The 27,780-nt window shown below is 41.3% G+C and overlaps 1 protein-coding gene across 9 annotated transcripts in view; it reads right to left on the bottom strand.

Annotated features, from left to right (window-relative positions):
• LOC310952968 (LIM domain only protein 7-like) overlaps positions 1 to 27,243 on the bottom strand; it is a 48,571-nt gene extending 21,328 nt beyond the window's left edge. For 4 of the 9 annotated variants that reach the window (XM_083921843.1, XM_083921847.1, XM_083921846.1 and 1 more), the window contains exons 1-8: positions 26,807 to 27,197; positions 20,862 to 20,932; positions 18,570 to 18,639; positions 12,799 to 12,905; positions 4,539 to 4,569; positions 2,878 to 2,985; positions 1,728 to 1,941; positions 763 to 1,012 (exon numbers count right to left, since the gene is read on the bottom strand). In XM_083921843.1, coding sequence (XP_083777969.1) covers positions 763 to 1,012; positions 1,728 to 1,941; positions 2,878 to 2,985; positions 4,539 to 4,569; positions 12,799 to 12,905; positions 18,570 to 18,639; positions 20,862 to 20,932; positions 26,807 to 26,875 — 920 coding nt within the window. In that variant the 5' untranslated portion in view covers positions 26,876 to 27,197. Of the gene's footprint in view, positions 1 to 762; positions 1,013 to 1,727; positions 1,942 to 2,877; positions 2,986 to 4,538; positions 4,570 to 12,798; positions 12,906 to 18,569; positions 18,640 to 20,861; positions 20,933 to 26,806 lie in introns of all 9 variants that reach the window. The other 5 variants (XM_083921845.1, XM_083921844.1, XM_083921842.1 and 2 more) reach the window with 3 other exon arrangements.
• Between the last annotated feature and the right edge of the window lie 537 nt (positions 27,244 to 27,780).

The raw sequence follows: 27,780 nt of genomic DNA on the forward strand, positions 1-27,780 counted from the left end.
AACAAATGGAAGACTTTAGAGCACTGTTAGAGGCCGCATATTACAACCAAGTGTGTTGCTCATGGTTACAACTAACCATGCAAACTGAGGGTAAGAGAAGCGTTCTAATTTGCGCTCATCAGGCAGGCAAATCAAAGTCACACTGTTGCTTCATGTTCTCTGACCTGAGGCAGGTCACATTCTGTTGAGGGGAAACATTGGGAGTCATAGTGATCTTAGGCCAGGGGCCCCCGCTAACCCCAGACGCCCTTCCTGTTGCCAGAGGACTGATGGGCACGGCAAAGTTGGTGGGAGGAGCTGGGGATGGGCTGTGGAAGCGTCTGCTGGCCAGGTCATCCAGAACAAGGTCAGGGTCCGGTCGATCTGCGTCCGAGTCGCTGCCACTTTCATACTCGTAGGCCAACTGAAGATGAGCCGCAGGCGAGGCACTCTGGGATCCTCGACTGTTGTCATAGCAGTCAGAGGAAGGCTTTGTTTCGCTGAGGTCATCATTCCACAGCAAATGAAACACAACACCAGTACACACCACCATCGACCATTTGCAGACAACACAACAGCATCACAAACACCAACATGATGGGAGAGGACACAATGAAAACTTCAGGCATTTGAAGCGCAAACCGAGGATTAGGGTACGGACACAGCACTTCTAGATTACGTTGTTGTAAAGAAAAAATACAAAAAGGAATATAATGAATTAGCTTAGGTGAGACACAGCACCTTCAAACAGATCAAAGTGTTTACTGTTGTGTGTAAGAGTACCTGGTGAGTGTGCCTTCATCCTCTGTGTAAGTGGAGTTGGCCCAGCTGCGCCGGTTGTCCTCATTGCGTTCGGCCCGTTTCTTCCTGAGCGGAGCAGGCACGTAGCCTGAGGGTTTGTCTTTAGTAGGCAGGAACTGGTTAAACTGGGCGCTGGCCTTGGGTGTGATGGTTATTGACCGGCGGTAACTCAGAGTGTCCTTGTTCTCAGCCATTCTCAAAACAGAGTCTGCCTCAGTGTCACTCCAACAACCTGGAGTAAAGACAGAACAGGAGAGGAGGGAGGACAAAGATGTGTATAGGAAACATACAGGGGAAGAGGGAAAAGAAACGAGTAAGGAGAATGTGTTGTGTGTTCTGGCGTGACTTTGGAGGAGTAACAGAGGGGTGCCGGGTGGGGAACAGAGGCCTCCTCATTTACAAGCCGGTGTGGACGGCTGTGGAATGTCTCACTGCCCTCTGCTACAGGGGGGGACAACCTCTCTGAGATCAATGACGAGCACTTCTCTCAAAGCGTGCCACACTTTTGTTATGAGACAAGATCATAGACGGGCTTTAGCACTGATATACATAATATCTCCTTCCTTTCACTGAAAACCTTCACTTTCAAAAGCGTACCACTAGATGGCAACAGGTATTTGTTTTCACAAATGGGAGGCAACTTTCTGGCTCTGATGCAGCATATCTTCCCTGTTCACAAATATTTGAAGTTCTCTGCAATTGCAAGATGCCATTTGAGACAGTCTGAACACTTCAATAGCATTCTACAGCTAGAGTGTCAGGGACCATCTCAAAAGCTATCACAAAAAATAAAGAAAAACATCTCTCTAACCTCTTAAATGCCGCGAAGTCAGCTTTAGAAGGGTTAAAAGAAGAAAGGTCAAGAACAGAAGGTTTTACAAGCTTGTCACTACAGCACATGTCTGACTGTGCTCATAAATAGATGCAAATGAAATGAGGTCTCCTACCCTCGCTGCTGCCTTTAAGAGTGGTTTCAGATGAGATGCTCTGGGGTGGGGAGCCCAAAGAGTCCAAGCTGTCCAGGGAGTCGTCTCTCCTGTGTCCTCCTCCTCCTCCTCCTTCTCTCAGTTGAAAGAGCTCCTCTCGCTCTGAGTACCAGCTATCTCCAAAACCGCTGTCTCTGACGCTGCTACTTTTGTGACTGGACGATTCCTGCAGAGCCTTTCACAGAAACACAGTCAGATAATAGGGTGCCAATTACAATATTTAGCTCCATTTTGTGTGTGTGTGTGGTACGTCTCAGTGTGAAGCCTGTACTGTATGTCCTCTCCCTCTGTAGACTGTAGATATTGCTCATATAATACTGTTTATAAGGGGCAATGCATGCTGTAAATTAAACGGAAAAACCTCATTGCTTTCTACATGTGTGTAAGAACAAACAGTGCCATCTTCCATGTTCCCTCGATGAATATTTACTTATGTTACTGCATGTAAACACATAAGCAAGCCCCAGAGCCAAATTTACTAGCAGGGCTACAAACATGCAAAGACTTGTCAGCCACTTTTAAAAAAAATATATTTTCACATCTTTAATCCGCTGAATCCTACCAGACAATACAAGTCCACATACTAAACCCAGCCTAACTCCACACCAGTGAACTTGGATTATCGTATTAAACGTACATGGCGCACAAACTGCAATTAGTGAAAATCCCTGTAGTCAGTTGAATCAAAGAGGACTTGCACACCGCCACCTACAGTATAAATCCATGTGAAAGCAAAGTGCCAAATTCAACACGAGAATGAGCATGGGGAGGAAATCGGCATCTTCAAGAAAAGAAGAAGTAAACTATGCGAACTGTGTGCCGTGCTATAAACAAGATTAAAATAGCAGAGCCAAGGGATCAGGTCATTTATGACTTAACGTAGCTTTGGTTTTAGTGGCCAGCAATCTCAGACCCCCTTGGCCTTTAAAAGTCATTCTTCTGCACATAGCCTTCATACCAGGAAGGATACAGAAATGTGTTGGGTATGGCTGTAAAAGAGGATTTCATGCATGCTGTTTCAGGTTTCCACAGGAGAATAACACGTTTGTTTCATGACGACAAAGATAAGACAGATCAGAGTGCACAATGGGATAAATATCCACAGTTTTACCTTGTATAGTGCTGTGCCCAATAAGCCCTCGAATGCCTTAAAATTCAGGTAGGGTCCATCATAGAAACACTGAGCTCTTCTCCCTAGCCAGTAAATGGTGATTAATACCTGGAGAGAAGAAAACAAGCAGGTAATTACACGAACCATACATGTAGGAATTAATTATTATTACCAGACAAAACCCATAGTTATACCTGTCCCCTAGCTGATGAATGTTCTGTGCCGTGCTAAAGCAGGTGATTGTTATGATAGATGCTACCCTGACACAAGGCGATATCACCCGGTGCCCTGCTCTTGTTTCCAGGCTCATCCAGAATACTCTGTTGTTGTTTGTGTGTGCATTATCAGGCTGGGCAGGTAAATGTGCTGCACTAAAGCAAACAGTCATCGTTACATCAACCATGCCGGTCCCCTATTACACGATACGGTTCAAACTGACATGTCAGCTCTTTGGTTTTAAGTCATGCGGCCACATGCAATACAATTAAAATAATGTAGGATTAATTGAAAGTAATGAAGCTGTGCTGAGAAATTCTATGGTTTCACTTGCACTTGAAAATCTTAATTAAAATGTACGCCGGATATTACATCTATGGTAAAAGCCTTACCAAACCTTTAATGCCTTTCAGGTTACCTTTTAATTTTATAGGAAAGACTTTGAAATATACTTGAAATCTGACACGTGATTGCAAAGTCTTTGGTTTGTTTCTGGCTGTGGATCCTGTGGCTGTGCCTGTCATCGTCCACCACATCTCTCCCCTTATTTGATGTCACAAAAATGCCCGTACATACAATTTAACAGCACTGAGCCAACTGGGTCACAGAACACCTGGATATACTCTCACCTCATTCTTCTAAAATGCATGTTTGATGTTTTCATATCTCATTAATAACAAAACTTCCCTTAACTTTAGGTTGGAGAACTGATTTACCTGTTCGGCCACAGACTGAGGATGACACCACCCAAAACTAGCAGTAAGTATGAACGACGCTGGGATGTTGCTGATTGCAACTGACCACACAAATAAACAAGTTTGCCAATTTTACATGTCTTGGCAATGTAAATCAACCACGAGCTGTCTACCCATTGTTGTCATTAACGCAGTGTCACGGTGTTTTGGTCTATTAAGGTATCAAATTAAAAGATTACTCCACAGATTTAGCATTTTGCGCCTATGGTATTGTCAGACTCATGATGGACAGTCAAAATCAATACAGGAGAAGCAGAGATATGTTTTTTTTAATCCGCGCATTCTTCTTCCTAAAATTTGGCGCCTACATTACCCACAATGCAACTTGACTGTCGACAGCTCACTTCTTTCTGACTCCTTAACTACAGATTTTTTTTATTTTCAGACTCAGTCTTCAGCCCCAACCGACACTGACTCAAGTGACATCACTCGAGGCAATTGATCAGATTTTGTGCAGCTCTCTCTGGAGCCACAACAGACTTTACACAACTTTTTCCCCCTGCATGAGTAGGTGGTACTTCCCAACACCTGTAAACACTTGGAAGTGTAAAGTTGGTGGAGTTCCCGTATTCTATTCTCTAGCGAAACCTGAACAGGACTGAAGCTAATCATGTTTTATTTTGTATAATTAATGAATGACAGGTCAACAAATTAAGTTCTCAGCAAAAAAGCTTATATGTTTCCACTCACATTTTTCAGCCTCCTGTTAGTCTCTTGATGCCTGTGAGAGAAAGAGCAGAAAACAGGGGTGTGTGTGTAAGAGAAAAATGACAATAAAAAGAACAGAGGGCATGCTTGTTGGATCTCTGTGTTGAGCAGTGAAAGAGCTGGAAAATGAGAGCACAATCCAGACTACTGCCAGCCCTTCACTCACTCTCACACAACAACACAAAGGCTGAGGGAAAAACAAATACACATTTCTGGAAACATAATAAGCCAGAAAGTAAAGTGTTTTATGTGTGCCTGTGTATTTTTACACTAATCACACAATCAAGCAGCTGTAAAAACATCTAGTTAAGGTTCAGGGGCACAAAGGGGGTTTTTGTTTCAGATTTCAAATAAAACGTATTAAAACATAATAATGATGATTTAACATCTGAATACTAAACAAATCTCTACTTTTGGAGCAACAAAGGCCCACACATACTACAGGTCATACGGCATTTCAGTCATATTTCTGGGGTTTGACAGTTGACCTGGCAGTCAGTAATTCACTTTCACAGGAAAAATGTCAGCTCATTCTTGCTCCTGTGTAACCAAATTCAACTCAGTGTCAACCTGCAAGCCTGATATTGCCTTTTTTTTAAATGTACATTGTGTACCTGTCACCTATGTTTACTGTAGTCTATATTTAAAGAGGCCAATAAACAGCTACAGTGCATACAGTAACCTGACAGAGTCTGCTTCACCTCCCCTGTGCATGCTACACATTCCTGCTCTCATGTGGTAATGCAATAGTCACACATGCCTGTCTCTACCCTTGAGCACATGGATTTCTTACAGCCCCTTCCCAGCATGCAATGCAACCGATGCACCTGCTGAGAATGTAATGCATTTATGGGGTTGACACCTGATGACTGCCTGTCAGTCAAATATTCATATAGGCTGGAGGGAGGAAACAAAGCTGGATAATGTCATTTAACATCATTTTAATTCTTTAAAATCAGTTTTGTTAGTTAGATGGAAACAAGTTACTGTTCTATAAAGCTCTCAGTGGTATAAGAAAGTAAGTACACGTTTGGTTTACATACTTACTTGACTTGAGTACTTCCATTTGCTGTTACTCTATCTTTCTATTTTACTGCATTTCAGACAGAAACATATTTAGAGGTAATTCTTTTTTTAACTCTACTACATTTATCTGACATCCACACTTACTTGACAGATCAAGAGTTTACATCAAAAACACTGGTTTATATTATAAAACAAAATGGACTGTTAAAGATTAAACCAGTGGGAAGGGAAGCAGATCAACGTTCTCACCAGTATGCGTCATCTCACACCAGGGGCTTCCAATGTGATAATTTGCCAAGTGAAAAACTGAACTGGACCGTTACCAATTTGACATATTGCAAATTTATAGGCCCAATAAAAGAGGCGGGAGAAAAAATGCACCCTCTTGTGTGGCTTGGAACACAGTTAGAAAGTCTACAATTATAGCAGTGGAAGCCAGATCCAGAAAAAAGAAGCTGTATACTAAAACTAGCACCACAAGGCTTCTCATAATGCTTATTTATGGCTAGTGGTAATAGCTAAACAGAAGGAAAATATATAAGGGCCATTTTTCTCCAAAGCCTCAGGACCATTCAAATCAGCTGAGTGCTCATATGATTGAACATAATCATCGAGAACGTCATCAGAGTCTGAAGCACACAACTTCTGCACAGAGGCTAGGAATAACTTCTATGAAGTCGCTTTATCAGTGAAATTAATCACATCGCTTTGTTTTTTTTTTATATTTATTGTGCCGAAAGGAGATGGTATTTGTGTATCATGCACACAGCCAAGAAATGACTTGCTTACACTGGACGTTTTGTCTTGTGAAGGTGTGTTAGTTCTTTGTTAGGTTTGTTTCTTACGTGACACATAAAAAAAAGGTTCTGGTTTAAGAATTTAAACAGGACACATATTATCCTCATTTTCAGGTTCATATTTATAATTTGAGAATTAATGGAATGAATATTTTGATACTTATAGAGTTATATACCTCAGCCTGTTTAGAATAATATTAAAAAAAGACATGGGAATCTAACTTTTTACAAAATGGGACATTTCAAGCGGTTGACCCGTATCAGGCAATATATATGTGCCATACAGTAAGTACAGAGAGCTCTGATAGGTAACCCTCCAGCTTGGCAATGTAACATGACATTCAAATCACTTCCACCAGCCAGCCATTACACATCATCACAAGTTGGCAAAGATAGAAAGACATGATTACATGCAAATTAGCAGCTTAGGGGGATAAAACAAGAGACAACAGTAACATGACCGATCAACATTAGCTGCATAAGTTGGATACTAATCAAAACCATAATGTATATAATAACTTGATAACACAACTTTATATTATATTCTTATCATAATTGACTTTTATCTTGTCAAACTGTGACAGTATGACATGACACCATTGTGCCAAAGCATTCAATTCATTTCATGTGAAAGAGTTGAAGAGTGTTTTCTGCCAATACAAAGAAACACATACAACTGAAGAAACATAAGCCACTATTCAAATGTTAGAAAAATACATTCTCAAAATGAGCCAAAGTAAATGATCTTTCCAAATCAGTCAATCACTTCCCTGTCCTGCAACTGAGTCAAAATGATGTCTCAATCTTTAGCAAGACGAAAATCTACTGATTAAAACTGTACATACAACCAAACTGTGGATGTGTCTCAATCCATGTACAGCAACAAATGGGATCAAGGCAGTTTCTTTGAGACAATAACATCCAAAAGACCAACAAACCCAGCACTAAAGCCTTAAATTAAGGGGTGTGCATGTGTGATCAGAAGCATACCTTTGCAGCGGAGATCACCTGCTCTGCAGCATTCAACAACATCCTTCATCTTTGTTCTTTCATTCTAATGAAATACTTTGGAAATCAAAGACACACCCAGACGCTCTCATGCATCAGTCCTGAAAAATGTAGACACAAGGAGAGTTTGAAAAGAGCAATCAGCTGTGGGTAAGACAGTGTCGGGCATCATTGTGGCGTACTTGTCAGAGACACTGCTGCCTCTGTGAGTGAGCAAAGAGGGTGAGGCTGGCATTTCTCTCTCCAAGTCAACTACGGAGCACAAATATAAGCCTTGTGTTGGCCTTTCACAGCCAGGGCCATGTCCATGCTGAAGAAACTTTATTGGCCTTTGATCATCATCATTGTTCGTTTGGTTTCACAATCTGCCCACAGTTCACACAACACTGCTGCAACAAGTGACGGCAGTACCATATATTAAACCACAAAACTAGAACGTGCAGTGCCAGCTCAGTGGACCACACCCGAAATACTAACACACAGGGCACATTGTCTTCTTTGCATTATGAACTTCACTTTGAAACAATACGTTTTAAAGGTCCCCTATTATAAAACATGAGCTGTCCATGTCTTTTTTTTTAATAAAGCAGGTCGAGGTGCTATATAAATACTGTGAAACTATCAAAACTCTAAAAACACAGAGAAATTCACACAGCCTGTATTCAGTAACTGTGCCTTTAAATGAGCCGTCAAGACTTCTGTACGGTTGTGATGTTACAACTATACTATATATATATATAGGTAGAAAGTGCTGCTACAGTCATTCCCCAGCTGCAATGTTTTGTGAGGGGGGCTTAAAGAGACAGGTGCTAAGACAGAGGATGAATAAAGGTATATTCAAACAGACAGTATGAAAAATAATGTTTTTTAAAACATTAAAGCATAGGTTCTAGTAGAAACCCAAAATACAAGTATGAACATGAAAATGAGCCTAAAATGGGAGCTTTAAACTACATAACTAACAGTACAGACATGGCATGAGGTTCAATATACGTTGGTGTTTTATAAACTCTGATAACAGGCTTTGTAGTGAGTCCACATTTATCTGGGAAACAGCACATTCCTTCAGGTAGTTCAAACATTTGGTTTGATCTTAAGCCAGGGATGCCATTGCATAATCCAAATCAGGTAATCACACCACATAGCCACTCCTCTTTATTTATTGTTTAAAGGGGGTCATTGACATTCCTCAACGGACAATTTATTTTGATGTATCTGCCAATGCAGTGAAGTTTCCTTTTTTTTTGGTTTGGAGAGCAGTCAACCGTTGTCAATTATTTGCTTAATCTAACGGCGGCAATGAGTGAGACTTTGGACTCCTCTCTGCGGGGGATGTGTTCTGTCAGTTTTTGGAGGTCACAGAGCAAAAGCTGGCCATATATTTTGTATATCATTTGAAGTAGTAGTAGTAGTGTAAAAGTATTACAATGAAAAGTACAGAAGTACTTTTGGCAAAATATACTTTTGCACGAGCTGATTTTTGGCCACTTGGGGGCAGGAGAAACAAGTTGTGAACCCAGCATTGACATATGTCGATATGGCTAACTTGTTAGCAAACAGTTTCTTCTTCTTCTCATTAGCTCTTTTGCATATCCAGCAATATGAAAAAACATTATCATTTATTCAGAATCATGTTTATGCCAAGCTGACTCCTGAAGAGGAAGAGGTCCTGAACAAGAAGAGATCAAAGAAGATCCAGAAAAAGTACGATGTAAGGATGTACCAACTCCTGGAGGAGATCTGAAGATTGAGGTGATAATTGTGGGCTCAGTTGGCTTAAAATTGTCTTCTAATACATTGTTACTAAAAAAAATTTGATTATAGCCACTTTAAGTATCAAAGATAGATACTCATAATGCAGAGACGAACATTGCAGAGTTGATGTTAATGTTGAGTTGAATTAATGTTGTACCTGATTTTGGTGAATCTAACTATGCATCCCTTATGTCATATTTAACAGTGAATCTCATTTTATAAGTAACTACTAAATATAGCCGCCAAATATATGTAGTATAGTAAAAAGTAAAATACTTTCCCCTTAGATGTAGTTTACAAAGAATTAAGTGTCATACATTTGAGATACTACAGTTAAGTACAAATACCTAAGACTTGTTTAAATACAGCACGTTAATTTACTTTCCAAAACTACTCAGCTTGTTCTCCAAGGCATCTGGCTTTCACAAGAATATAGAGGATCAAATATGTTGTAATTCCTCTTAGACTTTCTCTAATATACAGTAGATCTGTGGAGGGTTAACCTGAGGATGTAGCTTAAATAAGGTGTATAAGCAACAGCACAATTTTTAATGCTACAGTATGACATGTGCTTCCTTCAACATACTGCAATTTCCACCTTCTAAGGCAGATGGCATGTTTAAGTATCTCTATGACAAATGGTAGTCATTAAAACATTCAAAGAGGTCAAGCGTACAGCAATCAGCTGACATTCTGTGTCATTAGGGAAATCCTGGCATGTTCTGGGCTTTTCCTTTATGTCAACTCAGAGTTGTGGTCCTAGTCTAACTTTGACTCCATGCTGCTGAATTTCCAAATGGCAGCTAAGGGTCCAAAGGAAGTGGCTGAAGTTAAAAAGAGCACTTTCAGATGCCATGATTCATCTGAAGCACTCTAATGCCCTCACTCGCCATTTCCTGGGCAGCTGCTAGAAACTGACAGAGTTGGTCCAAAGTAGCCAGTGAATCATAGTCTCCAATGATGAATCAGATTCAGTCTACACCTCTGGGTATTTGCATTCGGCTATAGTTCACAGCACGTCAATGATGTGGGGAAATCTTCCAGGACACATCACTCAGCGGCAAACAGGCTCCTCTTATCAGTCTGCTTCTATATTACAACAGTTTGTCATGCTATGTGACAGATTTTGATATTTTAACTGATAAATGCCTTTATCAGAGAGCAGGTTCGACAACATGAGGCAATAGACCAACACGCACGCCATATGGTGTAAGGTCAATACTACAACAACTGCAAAGCTCAAAGGTCAAAATAGACCTCCAATAATCTTTTATGGCTGTCGTAGCAAACACAGACCAGTATGAATTAAACTGTGTTCTCAGCACACCTTGCTTCAGTCAATATCTGACTCCATTTTCATGCCAAAAGAAAGTTATCAGGGTTTTTATAATTACATTTCAAGCACTAATGCAAACACAGAGGTTAAAGTTATACTGTATGTACCTATAACTTTCTCTATCAGGCATTAATATTCAACGAAAATGACACAAGTGGAATGAAATAAACTGGAACATTGAAATGTATATAAATTAAAGACAGTACAAAAGAGAAAATAAAAATGAAAAGCAGCTGATGTATGTATGATGCTTTATATATCATTGAAAATAGGTGAAACGAAACTCACAGCACCAACAGGATTACAACCTCACTGTAGCTGAAACACAGAACAGGGAAGCTGAGCAAAGCACCTGTCAGACTGGGTTAAAGGGAGTGGAGGTTGGACACACACCAGGGGCAAAGACAGCTGATAGAGACAACCTGCTCTCTGTTTCTTCCGCTCTCTGTGGCTCATTTGCAACATGGGCTCTGATAAGCAACAGTGAAATAAAACCATTGGTTGCTTGCCTTGTTTGGGATTATGTCCTCATGTTACCCTGTGTGTGCCATCTCTCTGTGTATGAGTTATAAATACTGCAGTTGGGGAACCACATAATTGTGCCCACAAGCTCAAATATTTCTACATTTTAGCCCAAAGATAATATGGTGCTTTTAATTAAAAAAAAGTGACGAAGAAGAAAAGATTCCCTTTGTAATTCATCAACACTGACTCTGGAACAGTCAGAGCAGCTGCAGGTTCATCTAACAAATGAAAACCTGTCACTGTTGAGCAACACTGTGCTGCAGCAGCAAGCAAAGACACAAAAACACTTCTTCTTTTTTTTTGAATGAACACATTCACATTTGGGATACAGTGACAACACCACAACCTCAACTGCAAACCACGTGCACAAACACACATACAAGTGTACTCCTAAGACCACATGCAGGGGGAGAATGTACTGGGAGGAGGAGACAACAAACTATTAAAAGATCTTCTTCTGAGTCCTGATACCATTCCAATCAATCCGTCTTGTCAAAGTGACACCCATGTGCTGAAAATAGAAAGTGACCCCCCCCTCTATACAAACCCCTGCACGCAAGCGGACATAGTGGCAAAGAGCTGAGGTACACTCAGCTCCAACCTAACGGTGGGACTAGGACATTTGAAGGATTTCATGGTAGAAGAGTTTGATCCATTAAAAAAACACAATGTAAAGGTTAGTTTTAGTTACACGTCAGCTGTCGCTACATAACTATGGGTGTCATTTACCGCCAATGTCATGGGAAAAGTGTCCATATAGGGCCATAAAATAGTCTTTATATTTTATGACACTGACTCAGGCATTTAATGACTCATATTGTCTTATCTTAGGGCAGCATATCCTCTGCCGTGGGAAGAGGGTGTGTCTTAATCAAAGGCAGGGGATTTGCATATTAAGAGTTCATATTCCAGTCTTGAGTACATATGCCTCTGTATGTGTTTTTGTGACGACTGTGACAACTGTTTCGACACCATTGTCATTGGTTATGAAGATTGACTGACAGGTTCTTGGGTGGATCAAGGGAGAAATTCTCCTAAATGTTGCGGCAGCATCTCAGCATCATTTTACATTATTGTGACACCTATTTGCTATTGGGTGACAGTATACAAGTTTAACAACCTGCAGATATTGCTGCTAAAGCACTTTTCTTTGTGCTTGCACAGCATTGCTGTGTCACACTGGATGGACTGTTCTTTGAGCTCTGCCTTACATCGCTCCGTCCTGAAGGCAGACCTACAACTGAACAGGTTGTTCAACATACCACATGCATCCCTGCATGGCACACAACTTGCCAAAAGCAACTTTCTGCAACTGACAAAACAAAAACACTGTGGGTAGTGTCTTGACATTTTTGTCCTGCTCTCTAACCCATGCTCTTACTAAATGCAACTTCTTTCTGTTCAAAGAAAAACATTCATTTAAGATGTAAATCCTGCACCTGACTAATATATTGTGATGACTTTCTAGACTTGTACCAAAAAGGAAATACATTTGATCAGTTCAGAACAGGGGAGACATGCTGGAAAGTACATGGTTTGTTTTTCTGACCTGTGTAGTTTCATCAATTGTTCCCTCCATCATATTTTAAAGAAACACACAGAACTGTGCTTATAGAGGTGCTAACCAAAACAACAATACATGCAAACTGAAAATAGCTCTGACTTCTGCTAACTGCAGTCTAAATTATGCCTCACACAAGGAAACACGTGCTCTGAAATCTTTATCAACTCGGACGGGTATCAAAATGTCACAGTAGTATCAATATATTACAAAGTTCATATGATCAGCACTTACTTGACTGTAACTCTTGTGGATAAGTCCTGGAGATCTCCCGGGTGAAAGAGCTGTGCTTCCTTTAGTCCAAGCTTCGCGCAGGCCTTGAGGAAGACGTTTAGGTTGTCCTGGACAAAGAACAAAGCAGGGATGAGGGTTGTCTACCTTCAGAGGCAAAGAATAATCACTCAAGAATTCTCTGGCAGGGACACAGCCTACAACTCATTGCTTCCAAAGTTCATATCACCAGTGAACAGAGACGGGTGGGGAGGAGCATGTGTGTAGCAAATAAGAAGTGACCCAGTGCAGAACACACACAAACACACATGCAGGCGGAGAGGCTGCGTGACAGGAGTTGACTGACAGCAGCAAAGCTACCTGTGGGCTGGGTTAGGGTGGGGACAAAACCAAAACCAGGAAGGATGACATCAGAGCTTTGCACAAGTCCCACCCAACCGGCCATGCAAGTGCAAAACTGACACACGCAGGAGCACAATGTCTACTGCGGTCTGCTTCCCTTCACACCCTGAAACTGTCCCCTCCCCTCCCTGCCAAGCCCTTAACTCGAGAACACCTGTGGAATCTGTGGGGCGGTGGAGTATTTTGGAGACATTTGGTTGCTATGAAACATGAGGTCGGGTGACAGAAACTGAGAAATATTTTTCCCGAAGCAACTCAAGAGGACATGGGAGTGTCCTATATCAATCATTTCATATTGCATACAGTTTATACTGTATGTGGGCATATGACTTGCACAGATGTGGGAGTGTAATGTACAATAGCAAAAATACACGTTGCTCTATAAATACACACACATCCCATGCATTTCAAACTAATCTTTAACCACAAAAACACCATTCCTTTCCGGAGTAATGACTTTTCCAGTTGTAATAAAGTGTCTTGTTTGTAAGTCTGCACTTCCCATTGGGGCAGCACTGAGGCACAAGAAGGTTTCATGTAGTGACGCATGGCCTCAACATGGGCTGGAATAATTAAGGGTTAGCTAGTTCTATATTTAAATAGCAAACATGCTTATTAACAAATGGTAGGACAGAGCTGACCTCTCTGTGCAGGAATCCCTTACTAACAACTTTGCGTGTCCCTAAACTGCACTTTGCCGGGCTCTACAGGGCGTAGTGGGCCCCTACAGGCCAAGGATCAACCCCCCCTACTCTGAATACAGACACCCGGGTCACCCTTTAATCATCATATTAGAGTGGATTTTCTTTTCTTCTGCTTTGTCCCAGATTGACACAGAATAGGACTGAGTTCATTACATGGGTTTTGAATGTTAAGCTTTATCTAATACAGTAAGTAAGAGCTCATTGTTCCATGTGACTTAGTTGACATGCACATTTTTCAGATTTATGACTTTGTTATTCAATACGTACAGAATGTACATTCAAAAATAACGAACGCATTCTTCGCCTCACCTCAGCATGTTGTCTGACAAGACAGGAATAATACAGGTAACATTCAAGTACTCTGCATGTTAAAGTTCCCATATTATGCTCATTTTCAGGTTCATACATACAAATTTTTGGTTTCAACCAGGGGTGGGGCAAAATATCGATAGGGCAATTTATATTGTATTACTTCCTCTTGTAATACATTGCACACATTGGCACCAAATCAGTGTTTTTTATTAAAGAGAAATGTGTATTTTTTGTATTAATTTTTAAGGTTGGTTTTGTTAGTTTCCTGTAAATTCCTGTAATATATATATATATATATATATATATATATATATATAAGATTCTGTGGAACTGAAACCATAATGCAGTGAATAAATACACACAATTGCTTTTTGCCTTAGTAGGGATACTTTTTCTTCTTCAGTTATACAGATATTGTGATGCATCGTAGATGATTGTCCTGCAATGTATCGCACAGAATCGCTGTATCATGATGACCCTTCATTATCGCGGTGGGTGGTCGTACTATCGTAATAGGATTCCCACCCCTAGTTTCTACTAGAACATCTTTTCATGCTTTAATGTGCAAAAAACACATGATTTTCTCAAACTGTCTGTCTGAATCTACCTGTATTAACCCTCTGTCTGAAATGTTTGTATTTGTTTTTTAAACCCCCCCTCCCAAAAGAGACCAGTCTGCTCCGATTGGTCAGCATTTCTGAGTCTCCCGTATCTGTGCTCTCAGCGTTTCTGTACCGATATTGCAGCAGGGGAATGACTGTAATAGCACTGTAGCAGTACTTTCTACCTATATATCGTATAGTTGTGACATCACAACCATACAGAAGTTGTCACAGCTCGTTTAAAGACACAGTGTCTGAATATGGGCTGTGAGAATTTCTCTGTGGATTGAGTGTTGCTACTTTCACAGTATCCATATAGCACCTTCATCTGCTTTATCATTAAAAAAGAAATCTCCCTTTTTACAATATGGGATCTTCATCATCATGAAGCATTATGAACACACTAAAAGCCCCCCTAACCACCGGCCCCAGAACATGCAGAGATAATGATGTTGAAGGAATGTTATGCTGACTTGTGCCTGCACATAATCCTGCTAAATATGCTGTACCCATCCAGCAGCCTCTAATCCTCTCATGCAGACTTGAGGACCCTGATTTAAGCACTTCACACCGAGAAAACGGAAGGTTTTGACTCATAAGGTGTGTGATTTGGTATAAAAAGATCTCCCTCTATACTGGTCACATTGTGGTCACTCTATTTCTTCCACTGCATTCTTTGTCTAAGATGGGCATACACTACAATTACCCTCAACTGACCCTTGGCAGTGCTTCAAACACCAAGCAAAGCTATGGTTAAAATATCAGGCTACACATTCAGTCCTGGGACAATAAACCGAGAGGGGATGGAATACTTGAAATGTTGCCTCTCCTGAAAGAGACCCAATAAAAGACCCTCCTTTCCCAACAGCCAGATCCAGTCATAACATGCACCCATACAACACAAACACAGTAACATAACATGGTAAAATGCCTATCATTGCACAGATGATTACACAGACATTTAGATGAGTAAAGACACCCTCAGGTCCATTGAAACTGTCTGTTTATGTCCTCCCACTGCTACCTCAAGTAACCAAGGAGTCGGTGTACATGGGAACATACAGCACCATGTCAATTACAGTGCATTTACAGTGGGAAGATGCCAACGGAGTCATCTTTACTCTGTCCCTTTGGAGTCAGACCAGTGGACTTCAAATCCAGGCCCCCGCTCAAGTAGATTGCTGCCCCACCACACAACTGTCGGCTTCCTGCCCAGAACTGGTAAAAGCAGAACCGGGCCCGAACCAGAGTGCCATGACCCAAACCCACAGCTCCCTAGTGCTGAGCAACAGGCAGAGACGTGTGCTGACATGGGAAATATTCCCTTGGAGACAAGTGAAGCCAAAGAATAGGCCCCGGGTCTGGAGCCAATGTTGCTAAATATTCCGCAAAACCAGAGATTTCCGTTTTTACCCCTTTTCCCTCCGTGGGCTTTTTATTCCGTCCTAGCTGGAGCCTGGTGTTGATTTGAGTGCTGAAATCTTTCAGATAGTAAACTTAAACTACAGTTATTACATGAAATGTACATATTTGAGTGGTAATGAGGCATGTTTGCAAAGAGCCTTGTATTCAGCTGTGATTAAAGGGAAAAAAGCACCAACATAACTTGGTCTTTGTCTTCTGTATTTTTCTTCCACGTGCAACCTTTTTGGAAGTTAAGCATACTAAAAAAGCAGCATTTTCCCGGTTTCTTCTTCTCTGGCAACAGCATACATAAAGACAACACAAAGACAATCATAACTATGTGTCTAATATATTCTAATGAGCCTGTATGTGCCATTCTGTAGGAAGGGGAGCCAATTCTGAATGGTTTGTTGAATCCTATCTACTCAAGGTAGCCCACAAAAAACAGAGTCTTATGTCACAGTTTATGGTTGGCATTCCAGATACACAAATGTATGTGCACAAGCCGTGAAAAAGAAACTATTTCCTGATACATATGTCCCCTTTAAAGAACAGACCGTTACTATTTATAGAGATGAGAGATAAAGGACAATCTTAACAACTCTACTTGACTACTTTGAGAGAAAAGCTTTTCTCACAGCAGAGTGAGAGTGAGTAATGTTTGTTCTCCACATTTCTCCATGTGGTTGGCAGTAACTGATAGCCGCAGGCCAACCAGGAGCCCTTCACATTTGCTGGAGAATTTATGATGAGGCTGTTTCAGGTTTGTGTCCAAGTCTTGGAAATACCACACCAGTGCTACTGATGGAGGAGATACTTTACCTCATTACCTCAGCAGGTGCCCAGTCAGTTATAATTTGTCCAAAACAAACTGCCAGGAATTTTGATTTATGTCACGACACAGATATGATGGTACAGTGTTTGATACTGCAAACACTATGCTTACTGTTTACATCTAGCATGAATGCCAGTCTGTTTCTTCTTCTGCAAACTTGTCATTGTCTTGCCAAACATGCTGAGTGTTACTGAGCCCACCGAAGTACACTCAGACTGGCTGGGTTAAGGTTGGGGTTCTCTATAATTCCTCTAGACAGCTGGACTCAATTACTCCCACAAGAGAGAGCTTTGTGAGGGATGGGTTTAAGGTAGGGTTTTCAACCCTCTACTTCCCGAGCACTTGTATGCAGACACTCCCAAAACATTTATTTCAACAGAGACACTGTGGCCCACATTGCCTCTGCCACAAGCAGCTTAAATTTGGAGACAATGCCAGGCCTGCAAAGGTGGAAAGATTGAAAAAACACTGATTCAATAACGGGTTATTACGTAAACCAAAACTCTGTCCCCTTTTGACCTCCCGTCACTCAATCAAAAACGTAATTATCATACCAGTACAAAGACTTTTTGTCTAAAATGACTTTGACTGAACGCAGCCTCAGGCATGGCAGACATCATATTTAGGGTGCACTCAAATGGGGCCAGTGCCCTTTCAAGCAGCTCCACATTCACTGAACTTATTAGTGTGGATGGATATGAGGAGCGACAAGTCACTGAGGCAAACACCTCTCTCTCATTGGTAGCCATGCCTCAGACCTGTCACCAGTCAGCTCAACTGCTGCTTAAACTTAAAGTAATAGTTTAGATGTTTTGAAGTGCGGTTGTATGAGGTACTTATTCAGACTCATTGTATTACCCACAGTAGATGGCGATCAGATCAGCCCGCCCACCAGTTTGAAGCAGACAGGAGGACAGACATGGAAGCTAAGACATGTACTGCTGTGGGCCAGGGCAGATAGCTTAATGCAATGCAGTCTGGTGGCTTTGAAAAGAGCATAGAACGTCTTTGGTTCCCCATGTGTCAACTTAAACATGGCTGTCTGACAGCAAGGTAAAGCTGTGAAAATAGTCAAAATATAGTGTACACTTAAACTAAATAGTGTTTCGGCTGGCCTTTTTTAGGTGGCTAAAATACATTTAGCTACTGTCCCCATCCACAACAGTGCATCTCCTAGCTTTCATACCTGTCTTCCTGCCTGCTTCGCCAAACTGAGGGTGGCCTACCACCATATACTGTAGGTGCTCCACTAACTATGGATAAGTACCTCACAGAACCCCACTTAAATAAAATCACAACTATTAATTTAACAAATACGCTCCACAGCAGACAAGTGCACATCAATAATAACAGGAAACAAAACTGAGTGTAAAGAACATTAGGATATACATCCTAGGAAATATATCTTACTACATAGCCATAACAGCTTGTGGCTATGTAGTAAGATATATTTAAAACAAAATGTACATGGAATGTCCTATGTCTCACATTTAAGCTGAATAACAAGAGACTTACCAGTCCAGCAATAGGTGTGGGCAGCCTGTTAACCCTCCTGATGATACCAGGCTTGATCTTGTTGATCACACTGCAAGCAAAAGAAAGAGAGTGTGAACATCAGGGAAAGGAAAAAGGGGTAAGTGAAAGCACTTGGTCATTGGCCTGGCTGGTCTAACTAACAAGGAATGAAAAAAGTGTTGCAAAGTCTCGGTGTTGTTTGTTTATGACTTAGTTTAATGGTGGCCACCTGGCTTTAGTTTAGTAAATGGCTGGTGCTGCACCGTGATGTAAACACGCTGGGTCCTCTGCTCCTAAAACATATTCCCTTCAACAGGAACAACCCCAAACAAACCTGGAATTACCACATATCAGCAAACAAAACACAAACTACCAGCTAAGAAAAACAGGGACAAATAAATGATGATGCATTTTCAGTTATTCAAAGGGTTTGGGAAGGGATTGTTTAGTCTAGGTAGTAGGTAGTTTAGTAAGACCTAAAAATCTCCAAAAGAAAATTTAAAATTAAAATCGAAAATTGCTATTCAGATATTTCACTTGAGCAAAAGAAGTACCACCAGTGTAAAAAAGACTCCCGTTTACAGGTGCAAGTATTGCTTTTGCAAGTAAATTACAATGAACACTTTATAAGCTAATTCGTTTTGTAATAATCACAACAACATAAAACACCGGAAAACGGTGAAAAAAGATAACAATTCACTCGAGCTCAAGGCAACTGCATCAAATATCTTGTTTTATCTAACCAACAGTCCAAAAGCTAAATATATCCAATTTATTATGATATAACAATCTGGAACAGTCAAAGGTTTGTCATTTTTGTTTGAAAAGTGGCTTATACGATTAATTAATTATCAAAATAGTGTTTATCGTTGCAGTTCCAACTCAAAGCCTCAAAAGTGAGAGTGCTCATGTGCAGAATGGCTCCTTTCAGGGTGTTTCATTAGCACCTATTGGATTGTTATTACAGATGCACTAACAAGTAAATAGCATTTAATGACATAGTTGGTCAAGCTAATACTGACTGCTTTATATACTGTATATAAATTGGTCCTATGTTTTGTAAGTGAAACCTTAATCTGCAAATAAAAAAGTACAAATATCTCACCCTTTCCTTGTTTTAAGAGAGCTCAACTAGAGATTACATGAGTTGTCAAGGTGTTTGCAGGGTGTATCTTTTGCTCTGTAGCAGACAGACTGGGGGGTGGATGTAACGGGGGAGTTTAAGAATAGGTTGACAATAGATGTAGAGAGAGAATGCAAAAGGAATGTGAGTTTAAGTTAGTCATTTAGCAGCGAAACAATAGAAAGCTGTAATATTTAATCAGATAGCACACATTGTAAGCTAAGTAGGATGTAATCATGTGTGTGACCCACACTAAAGGTTCCCTTCCAAGTAGTTGGGATAACCACAACACAATGGGAATGGAGTTTCTAGGTGAAAGCGATTTAATCTCTGTCTTCCTCTTCCTCAAGCTGAGAATAACATGGACAGCTCCCAGAATGAAAGTGTCTCGGTTGTTCTCTGAGAGCGGAGCAAACAGTGGAGTCAGGCTCAAATCAGCAGAATGAGGGGCTTCTTCTTTGAAACGATGCCCATAGAGGTTTGGAAGATTCTGCATGGGTTGCTGGTAATTATAGCTTCCTGCTGATTCGTGCAAATCACATCACTGCGTCCATCCACAAGAGCTGACCACATACACATTTATAAAGGGACACGATGCTAACCCTCTCTCTCACACACATAAACACATCCCCGATCTGAGAAAAGCCACAACTCCACAACTCTTAGAAGAGAAGCTGGTGAATGAATGCAAAAGCCAATTTTGCAGAGATAAATTTGCTCCTCTAACTCATCAGACCTCTTGTTGCATCCGGGCTAATGAGAAAGCAGAGTGCCCTGGCTCTCCGATGTGGTTTCAGTCGGTGGCTTTCCATTCACTACACGGTTTCTCACAGCTCTCATTAAAGGATGGCACATCGCCCATCCAAAGATCTGTAACATCTGTCCAACAGGCAACACAACTCCTCTTGAAATAGATCACGCTTCATATTCTCAGAGGGCAGATCAGACACTGGAAACATCAAATAACTAACACAAATACAGCCTCTATTGTGCTGTCTGAAAACACTGGCTTACTTCATGTGGCTGACAAACAAACAGTGCCCCGGCAGGGGGTCTGCCTGGGAAATATCAGTAACACTTACGTTGGAGTGCAGACCTGGTTGAGGGTAGAGGACTTCCATATGAATGAGTGGCTTAAGAGAGGTGCCTGGGAAAAGCACAATACTTACTCACACAACAGAACGCCATTCTCCAGCGCTGATCGGAAGTCGTCGCTCCCAAATGTTTTCTTGGTTACTGCCTGGAAAAAAAGGGATAGAAAAACAGTGAGAAAAGCAGTGAGCAGGGTTGGGTGAGGAGAGGAGGCGGGGGTTTAGCATGTGTGCTGGGGTGGGGTGGTTGGAGAAGAAAGGTAGGATGTTGAGAACAGTAGCAGAGGAAGTGAGAGGTATTTCCTCCCGAGTTCCTACAGTGTCTGTGGGACAGAGTTGAGCACAGTTCTTCAGGTATTCCTCGGGGGCTCTGGAGTGTCTCCGTTCTTCTCGCTTGAATGCTAAAAGACGCTGGTAAACGGGAGAGCTGTGCTAAAACTGTGCTGGAGCCAGGCTGCCCAAGCCGCAAGGCTATGGGAGCATCTGGAGCGCTGCAGGAACACAGCGCTGTGTTATAGCCTCATGCCTTTCCCATGATCTCAAACCACCATTTCGGGAACACCACGAGTCATTATGCAGGAAAACATACGCACACTGCATGCATGACGTCCAGCTTTATACACTTAAAGACATGCACATATACACTACAGGAGACACACAGAAACATCCTTCTGTATTTTTACTACATATTGTAGCCTTATGCAATCTGTATTTCCAATAAAAGGCAGTAATAGTTTTTTTTTTTTTTTACATTTTTCATGTGAAACTGCAACTTTGTTATGCGATATCAAATTCTTGCTAATGGCCACTCCTTCACAGAGTTTCCTGTTCTGTTTTGTTGGAATGTTTCAACGTCTGGACAATACAGTACCTGAGTTTCTAAATACGACACATTAGAAAACATATAATATTTTGGATGTACATAAAAATACATAATTAAAGATGTTTATACATGGATGCACAGTGCAGAACAGAAAACAGCAAATGTGCTCTAGAAATCCTTTTGAAACATCCTGGATCTGGATCTGTTCCAAACACTAATCACTTGTTACTTGGCCCATGGCCTCACTTTCCAACATATTTACAAGTTTTTGAAATATCCTGCCAAATGATCCCAGTCACACAAACAAACTGGGACAACCGTGTAACTACAGTATAGTTTGTTGCATAATTAGTTTGATAACAGTCGCTGTGGGAGGATGAGTATAATTATAAACATTATTGAAAACGACTGCATGGTAATTGATTAATCTACATTACCGACAGGGCAGATGAGCACACATATCACATTGTAAATACAGTTAGATAAGACAGCTGCCATTAAACCAAAGTGCACACAAACACACTCACGCACAAGGGAAAACAAGTTGAACTGGTTTCACGAACCAAATTGGTCGGATGTTCCTTTTTACTTTCAAGGGAAAGGGACAAAAGCTGGGAAAATTACTGGCAAAGTTAAGTACAGCCCATCGTTTTGTTGATAACAGGAGAAACCGGAGCAATTACATAGACAGGCTGGAGGACACCATTATTATTTTTCAAACAAAGTCGTGTTACCTCAGACCACACCTTGGATAACCTGAGATGGCTTCAAATACTCATCATTCCAGAGAATTAGACCATGTTGGAATAGATGAATAAGATTAAAGTTTTGACACATTGTCTGCAATCTATTTATTTAGGCAACGTGATCCAGGTATTGTTGGGAAATACTTGTTTTGTTTACTAAACATACAGAGAGACAGGCTTAAATAATACAATCATAAGACTGTAAATACTAAACAGGAACACAGACAGACAAGCAAAGCTGAACACACACATACTCAGACGCAGATAGCAAACTTCACAGTGTATTGTATTATCAATCGGACGCTGCAGTTGGCATATGAAATCCTGACCCCTGCTGTTGTATGTATGTGGGGCCAGCAGCTGGGATTCATGTATGCAAAGAGCCTGTGAATGTTCTCATTTGTCCAGGTCTTCGTTATCCCCTGAGCAATTTCAGTCAAAAGCAACTGGACTTGGTTATTTGTCTAGGAAGACGCTTCACCTCTCATTCAAGAGGCTTCATCAGTTCGTGGACGCAACTGACCAGGCTGGGACAGGACCGGACCAGGTGAAACGTCTTCCAAGACATATAACCAAGTCCAGTTGCTTTTGACTTGCAAACAAACAACACAGGTAGAAACAGCACAATCACTTAAATCTCTATTTTTCCGTGGTGCTTACTGTAGATGTTAGATAGGAAAATGTGCTAGGAAAAACAGCCAAGTAACAAAGAAACAGAATGAATGTGATAATTAAGATATTATCTCCTCGCCCATGTGTAGGAGGTGGGACCCACCCTAGCACTGAAGCTTGCACTAAGCTGGCTGTAACAGAATAGTTCTCTCCTCTCTATCGTCATCATTAGAGGTATTAACTCAACTTAGATCCAGCCTGCTGTGCCCTCTCTCTCTCTCTCTCTCTCCTGTTAAACCTGCCATGTGGGATAACAACTTTAATCTGCAACAACATACTGCTACTCTGATTTAACAGAGGAGATTTAAGGCAGGAGCAGATATTTCAAAAACAGCTCGCCTTCCTGCAAATCAACCCTCGCTCCCCTCAAGAATGTGCTGCTGAACGCGCTGAAGAAATGAGTCTCGTTATGACTTTCCTTCCCGACATTAAAATATAGAAATGTGGTGGTTAGAATTCTTAAAAGGCTCCTAAAGTGTTATGATACACGTGTGAAAATATTTTTTACTATTATTGCAGTGAACCAAGAATGGTGTCTTGGCAGAACACAAATAATCAGAGGAATTGAATAGTCTCTGGGTCCGTGACCACAGCTATTGTTTATTCATGCAGGGCTCTGAGGCAAATCAGTATTCAAGCCCCCCCTCTCTATCTCTACTAATTGTTCCTCAGATTATTCTGCACAGGACAGGGGCATGGGTCATCAGAGGGCAACTGGGACCTTATCCAAATATTTGAGGGATCTGACTCAAGGAAAACATACCACTGTAGAAGCCATCAGGATCGACACCGTCAACATATCACAATAATAGGATGACATCAACATGCAACTACGGGTGGATGGCTTCTTGTGCGAGGTACTGCTTCACATGAGTACATCTGAATGCATGTATCCTAATTGCTCTCTATCTGAACAGTCAACAACCCTAAATGGTGCTACAGTGAGGTGACTAATGATCCGGTCCAGTCACAGATCCATGTGAAAAACAACACTGTGACATATGTCACGGAAGGCAGGTGTTGGCTGCAGGACCACTGGGTTAATGTGGGAAAAAAACAAACATATAAAACACAATAAATGAGAAAATAGACAAAACGTTGTCCGGTTCCAGCTTCTCAAACATGTAGATTTGCTCTCCCCTCTCCAAAATGGAATATATTTGAGTTTTGGACTGTTGAACAAAATAAACAACCTGGAGATTTCCCTGTGGGATCTGGGTTAATAAAACTGACATTTCCTGACATTTTATGGACAAAGACATTTAATCAATTCAGAGAAAATAATCACAGACTGACAGATAATGAAAATAATTGCGAATTGCATCCCTTAATCCAAGCATGTACAAAATCAACTGACAATGTACCTGTGTTACGTTGTTTTTCCAACAAACATACGTACGTCCAAACCACTAGGAGGCTTGGAGTTGGTTCAGTGAAACATGACAACAACAACAGCATAAGTAACAAAACTTCAGTCAATCCACAGGATTGTGTTACAGTACCTTTGATTGGCTGCTTTGTTCCAGAGTGTGTACGAAACACAATATGGTCCTATTGAACAAGCCACACACAAACTCAGGGGAGTAGAATCAAAACTAGAGCTGAAATCTTACACAGATGATTGCCTCTGTTATAACACGACCTTAAACCTGATCAATGGCTGTAGTGAAACCTAAAACCTGTTTAAAGAGGCATCCTAAGAATTCTGGGTAGCACCTTCCTGAGAAAATAAGTTCTTGTCCATCACAACCTTAACAAAAGAAAAACTGGCATGACGTGTCTGACGCTGTTGCACTACGCTCATTTATATAACAACCAACATTTGCTAAAACACCATCAGTTAGAGCCATAAAAAGGTCTGAAACAGATCAAATCTGACGAATATGTACTGATTAGATAACCAACTGCAAACTCATTTAGTTATTATTCATAACAGACTGTTTGTGTTTACAGACAGCCATATGTACTGTATGATCTTCTGACCTGTAAGTTGCATAAACACTGCCGCTTGCTCTTGATTGTCACAGTGGTCACACTTACAGCCTTTCTATTCAATTAACAAGGACTTCTATTCTTCTACTGTGCCCTGTGGTTGTAGGACACGGCACCCTGTGCTGACAGCAGGCCAGCTCTGAGGGAGCTATGTTCACAGCCATGGCAGCTAATGCAGGAATGTGTCCATGTGACAGGCTCCAGACCATTTAGTTTAGTTTTTTAACAATACCACCAACCTCGCCATGCACACATGCCTCAGTTTAAAGTGCTTGTTAATCATTCAGTGGCAGAATCCAATAACTACAAAACTTTACGTCTTTGAGGGGAAAGTTTCTGCCCAATGCCAGAACTTGGTCTCCGATTGCTGTTGTATTTCCTCTACCCCAAAACCTCACATACCTTCACTGTTAATATACTCGTCCCGTGGCCTGTACCTTTACCTATTGAACTTGTTCAGCTTCCTGTTCACTCTCCCTATAATCTTCCTCCCCCTGTCTGAGATCATGCCCCCCACCACAAACCACGAGGAAAAGCCACTACAATGAGCCAGTGTGCAAGTGTGAGAGACACTGATGTCACATCCGAAGAATTCAGATTCACCCCTCATGAAATTAGAACAATATTTGTTTAGTCACAGCCATGCAGCAGCTCCGCGCCACCCTGCTGGGAAGAGAATCTGCGAGATGAGGAAACATAATTTTACCCGCTTGTAAAAAGGAAAGAAAGAGCAGGCTGGAGTGTGTATGGAAACTTTAAATATGGTGAGAAATAAAGAAAAGGGACTGTTCTTTGAAAGTGTTGGTTTTATGTGAGTTGGTAGCTTTTTTGTATTTTGAGTAAGGGGGTTTGTTAAGAACATAAAAAATATCTTCTTTTTTACCTCCTGAAACCGCTGAAACCTTTATTCTATATATTACACGTTATTCAGGAATTGCCATAAACCATTGCATGAGCAGTAATGTGACCCCTTGTTAAGTTTTTGATTCATTACTGTCACCTGAAATAGCTATTTCAATATTCTGTGTATGGCTAAGAGTATTGCATTTAATGGCATGTGTCATAAACAAGGTGGAAACCCCAAACCCAGTGAATTTGTTCTATTCTATCAACGTGTGTGGGGGGAGATAGCTTGGATCATTCACTTATATATATATTTGAATTGCTCTGTTGATTCTCTCACTATATGCTTGAAACTGTAGCCTCAAAGAAACCCTGGGGGAAACGGATGAGCAGGTCTAGGCAAGATCTGACAAAGGACACAGGGAGCAAACAATGGTGATGAATGGGGGTCATATCTACTACCTGTATCCCGAGGAGAGACACAGATAAGACAGGGGGCTTGGCTAATGCTTGGAGTAGTTTAAAGCCACATGATTTCAAGTGGCTGAAATAATAGACTTGATTGTGTTTCACCAGTTACCTGAGTTGTGAGGTCAGGAGTGACACATGCCTCTGTTGGACCCCTGGTCCAGACTATTACCTGAAACTTTTGGGGTAAGCAGCTGAGCTAAAACCATGCAACATACTTCTAAATCAGAGATGTGTTGAAAGGTAAACCTCAGTTTTACACCTTTAAAGACACATGCCTATCACATAGTAGCCAAATATACGAGGGTAAAACATTTAATCTGAAAAAACAAACAAAAAAACACACACAAAACCACTTTCCTGAGTTGCCATATGTTGATCACAAGCCAAGTGCCAATTGTATTTCACCTTGTCTATCAAGTGCTGTCAGTAACTTCATAGAAAGGTATAGGGAATAGTTTTAAAATGCTTTTACTCACCTCAATCCATCTCTGCGCCTCAATGTAGGCTTCGTCGCAGCTGACAGTGGACTGCTCACGCCACTCCATCACAAAAAACGTATTATCCGAGCTGCACCGGCGGGCCAAATCGGTTCCAAGTGGTCCGCATCCAAAGTGTGGTCCGGTCCAGACAAGCAAGACACAACGAATGCACTTTAAACTCGCCCAGCAATCTAGAGCAACACAGGTGAACTTGTGATCAAACTACTCATTGATGAGAAATGCCTCCTATTGTTCATTTCCACCAGCTCATCACTGACTGAATGCAGGGTGTAACAGTGATGCACTCCCTCTGCATCACCCTGCTTACCTGTTCTTTCATCCGACACACCTGTTTTTTTTTTTCTGTCGGGTATTTTCACACACCGCTCAGTTTACTCCTATGCAGCGATCAAACGAGTCTTCAAAGTCCGACCAGGGCTCACTTCCTCTGGCATAGAGGCACTGACAGGGGAGATACTCTTTCCATGAAGTTTAAGCTGCATGAGGCTGTGGCAGGAGGGTTTCCAAAGTGGGGTCCGAGGACCACCCAAGGGTCCCTTTGAACGGCTTCCAGGTGAACACGAGCTTGAGTTATTTCCCTCTCTGGGAGATTATTTTTGATCCCAGGTTTCCACTGCTGCCCGCACAGTCTGTGCACAAGAGTGTAATTCTACACCGAATCATAACATTTTCTCACGTTACAGGTCTTCACGTCACAATAGTATCAATTTAAAAGAAGTGGGCTGCAGAGAACAAAATGTGGAATTAAATGTTACAAAGCTTGAGTCCCTGGGTAAACTCTTCTGCATCAAGGAGTTCGGCTCTCCTTTTAAAACTAATTTCTTTCCTGCAGCGCCACCCAGCGGCGGTTAGGGTGCAATTCAGCGACTGACTTGATTATGGGTGCAGATCTGGATCCACCCCAATTTCTGAAAAACATAAATTGCCATGGTATTTAAAAGAAAATAAAT

Source organism: Echiichthys vipera, assembly GCF_963691815.1.
Source record: "Echiichthys vipera genome assembly, chromosome: 10".
NCBI classification, from domain to species: domain Eukaryota; kingdom Metazoa; phylum Chordata; class Actinopteri; order Perciformes; family Trachinidae; genus Echiichthys; species Echiichthys vipera.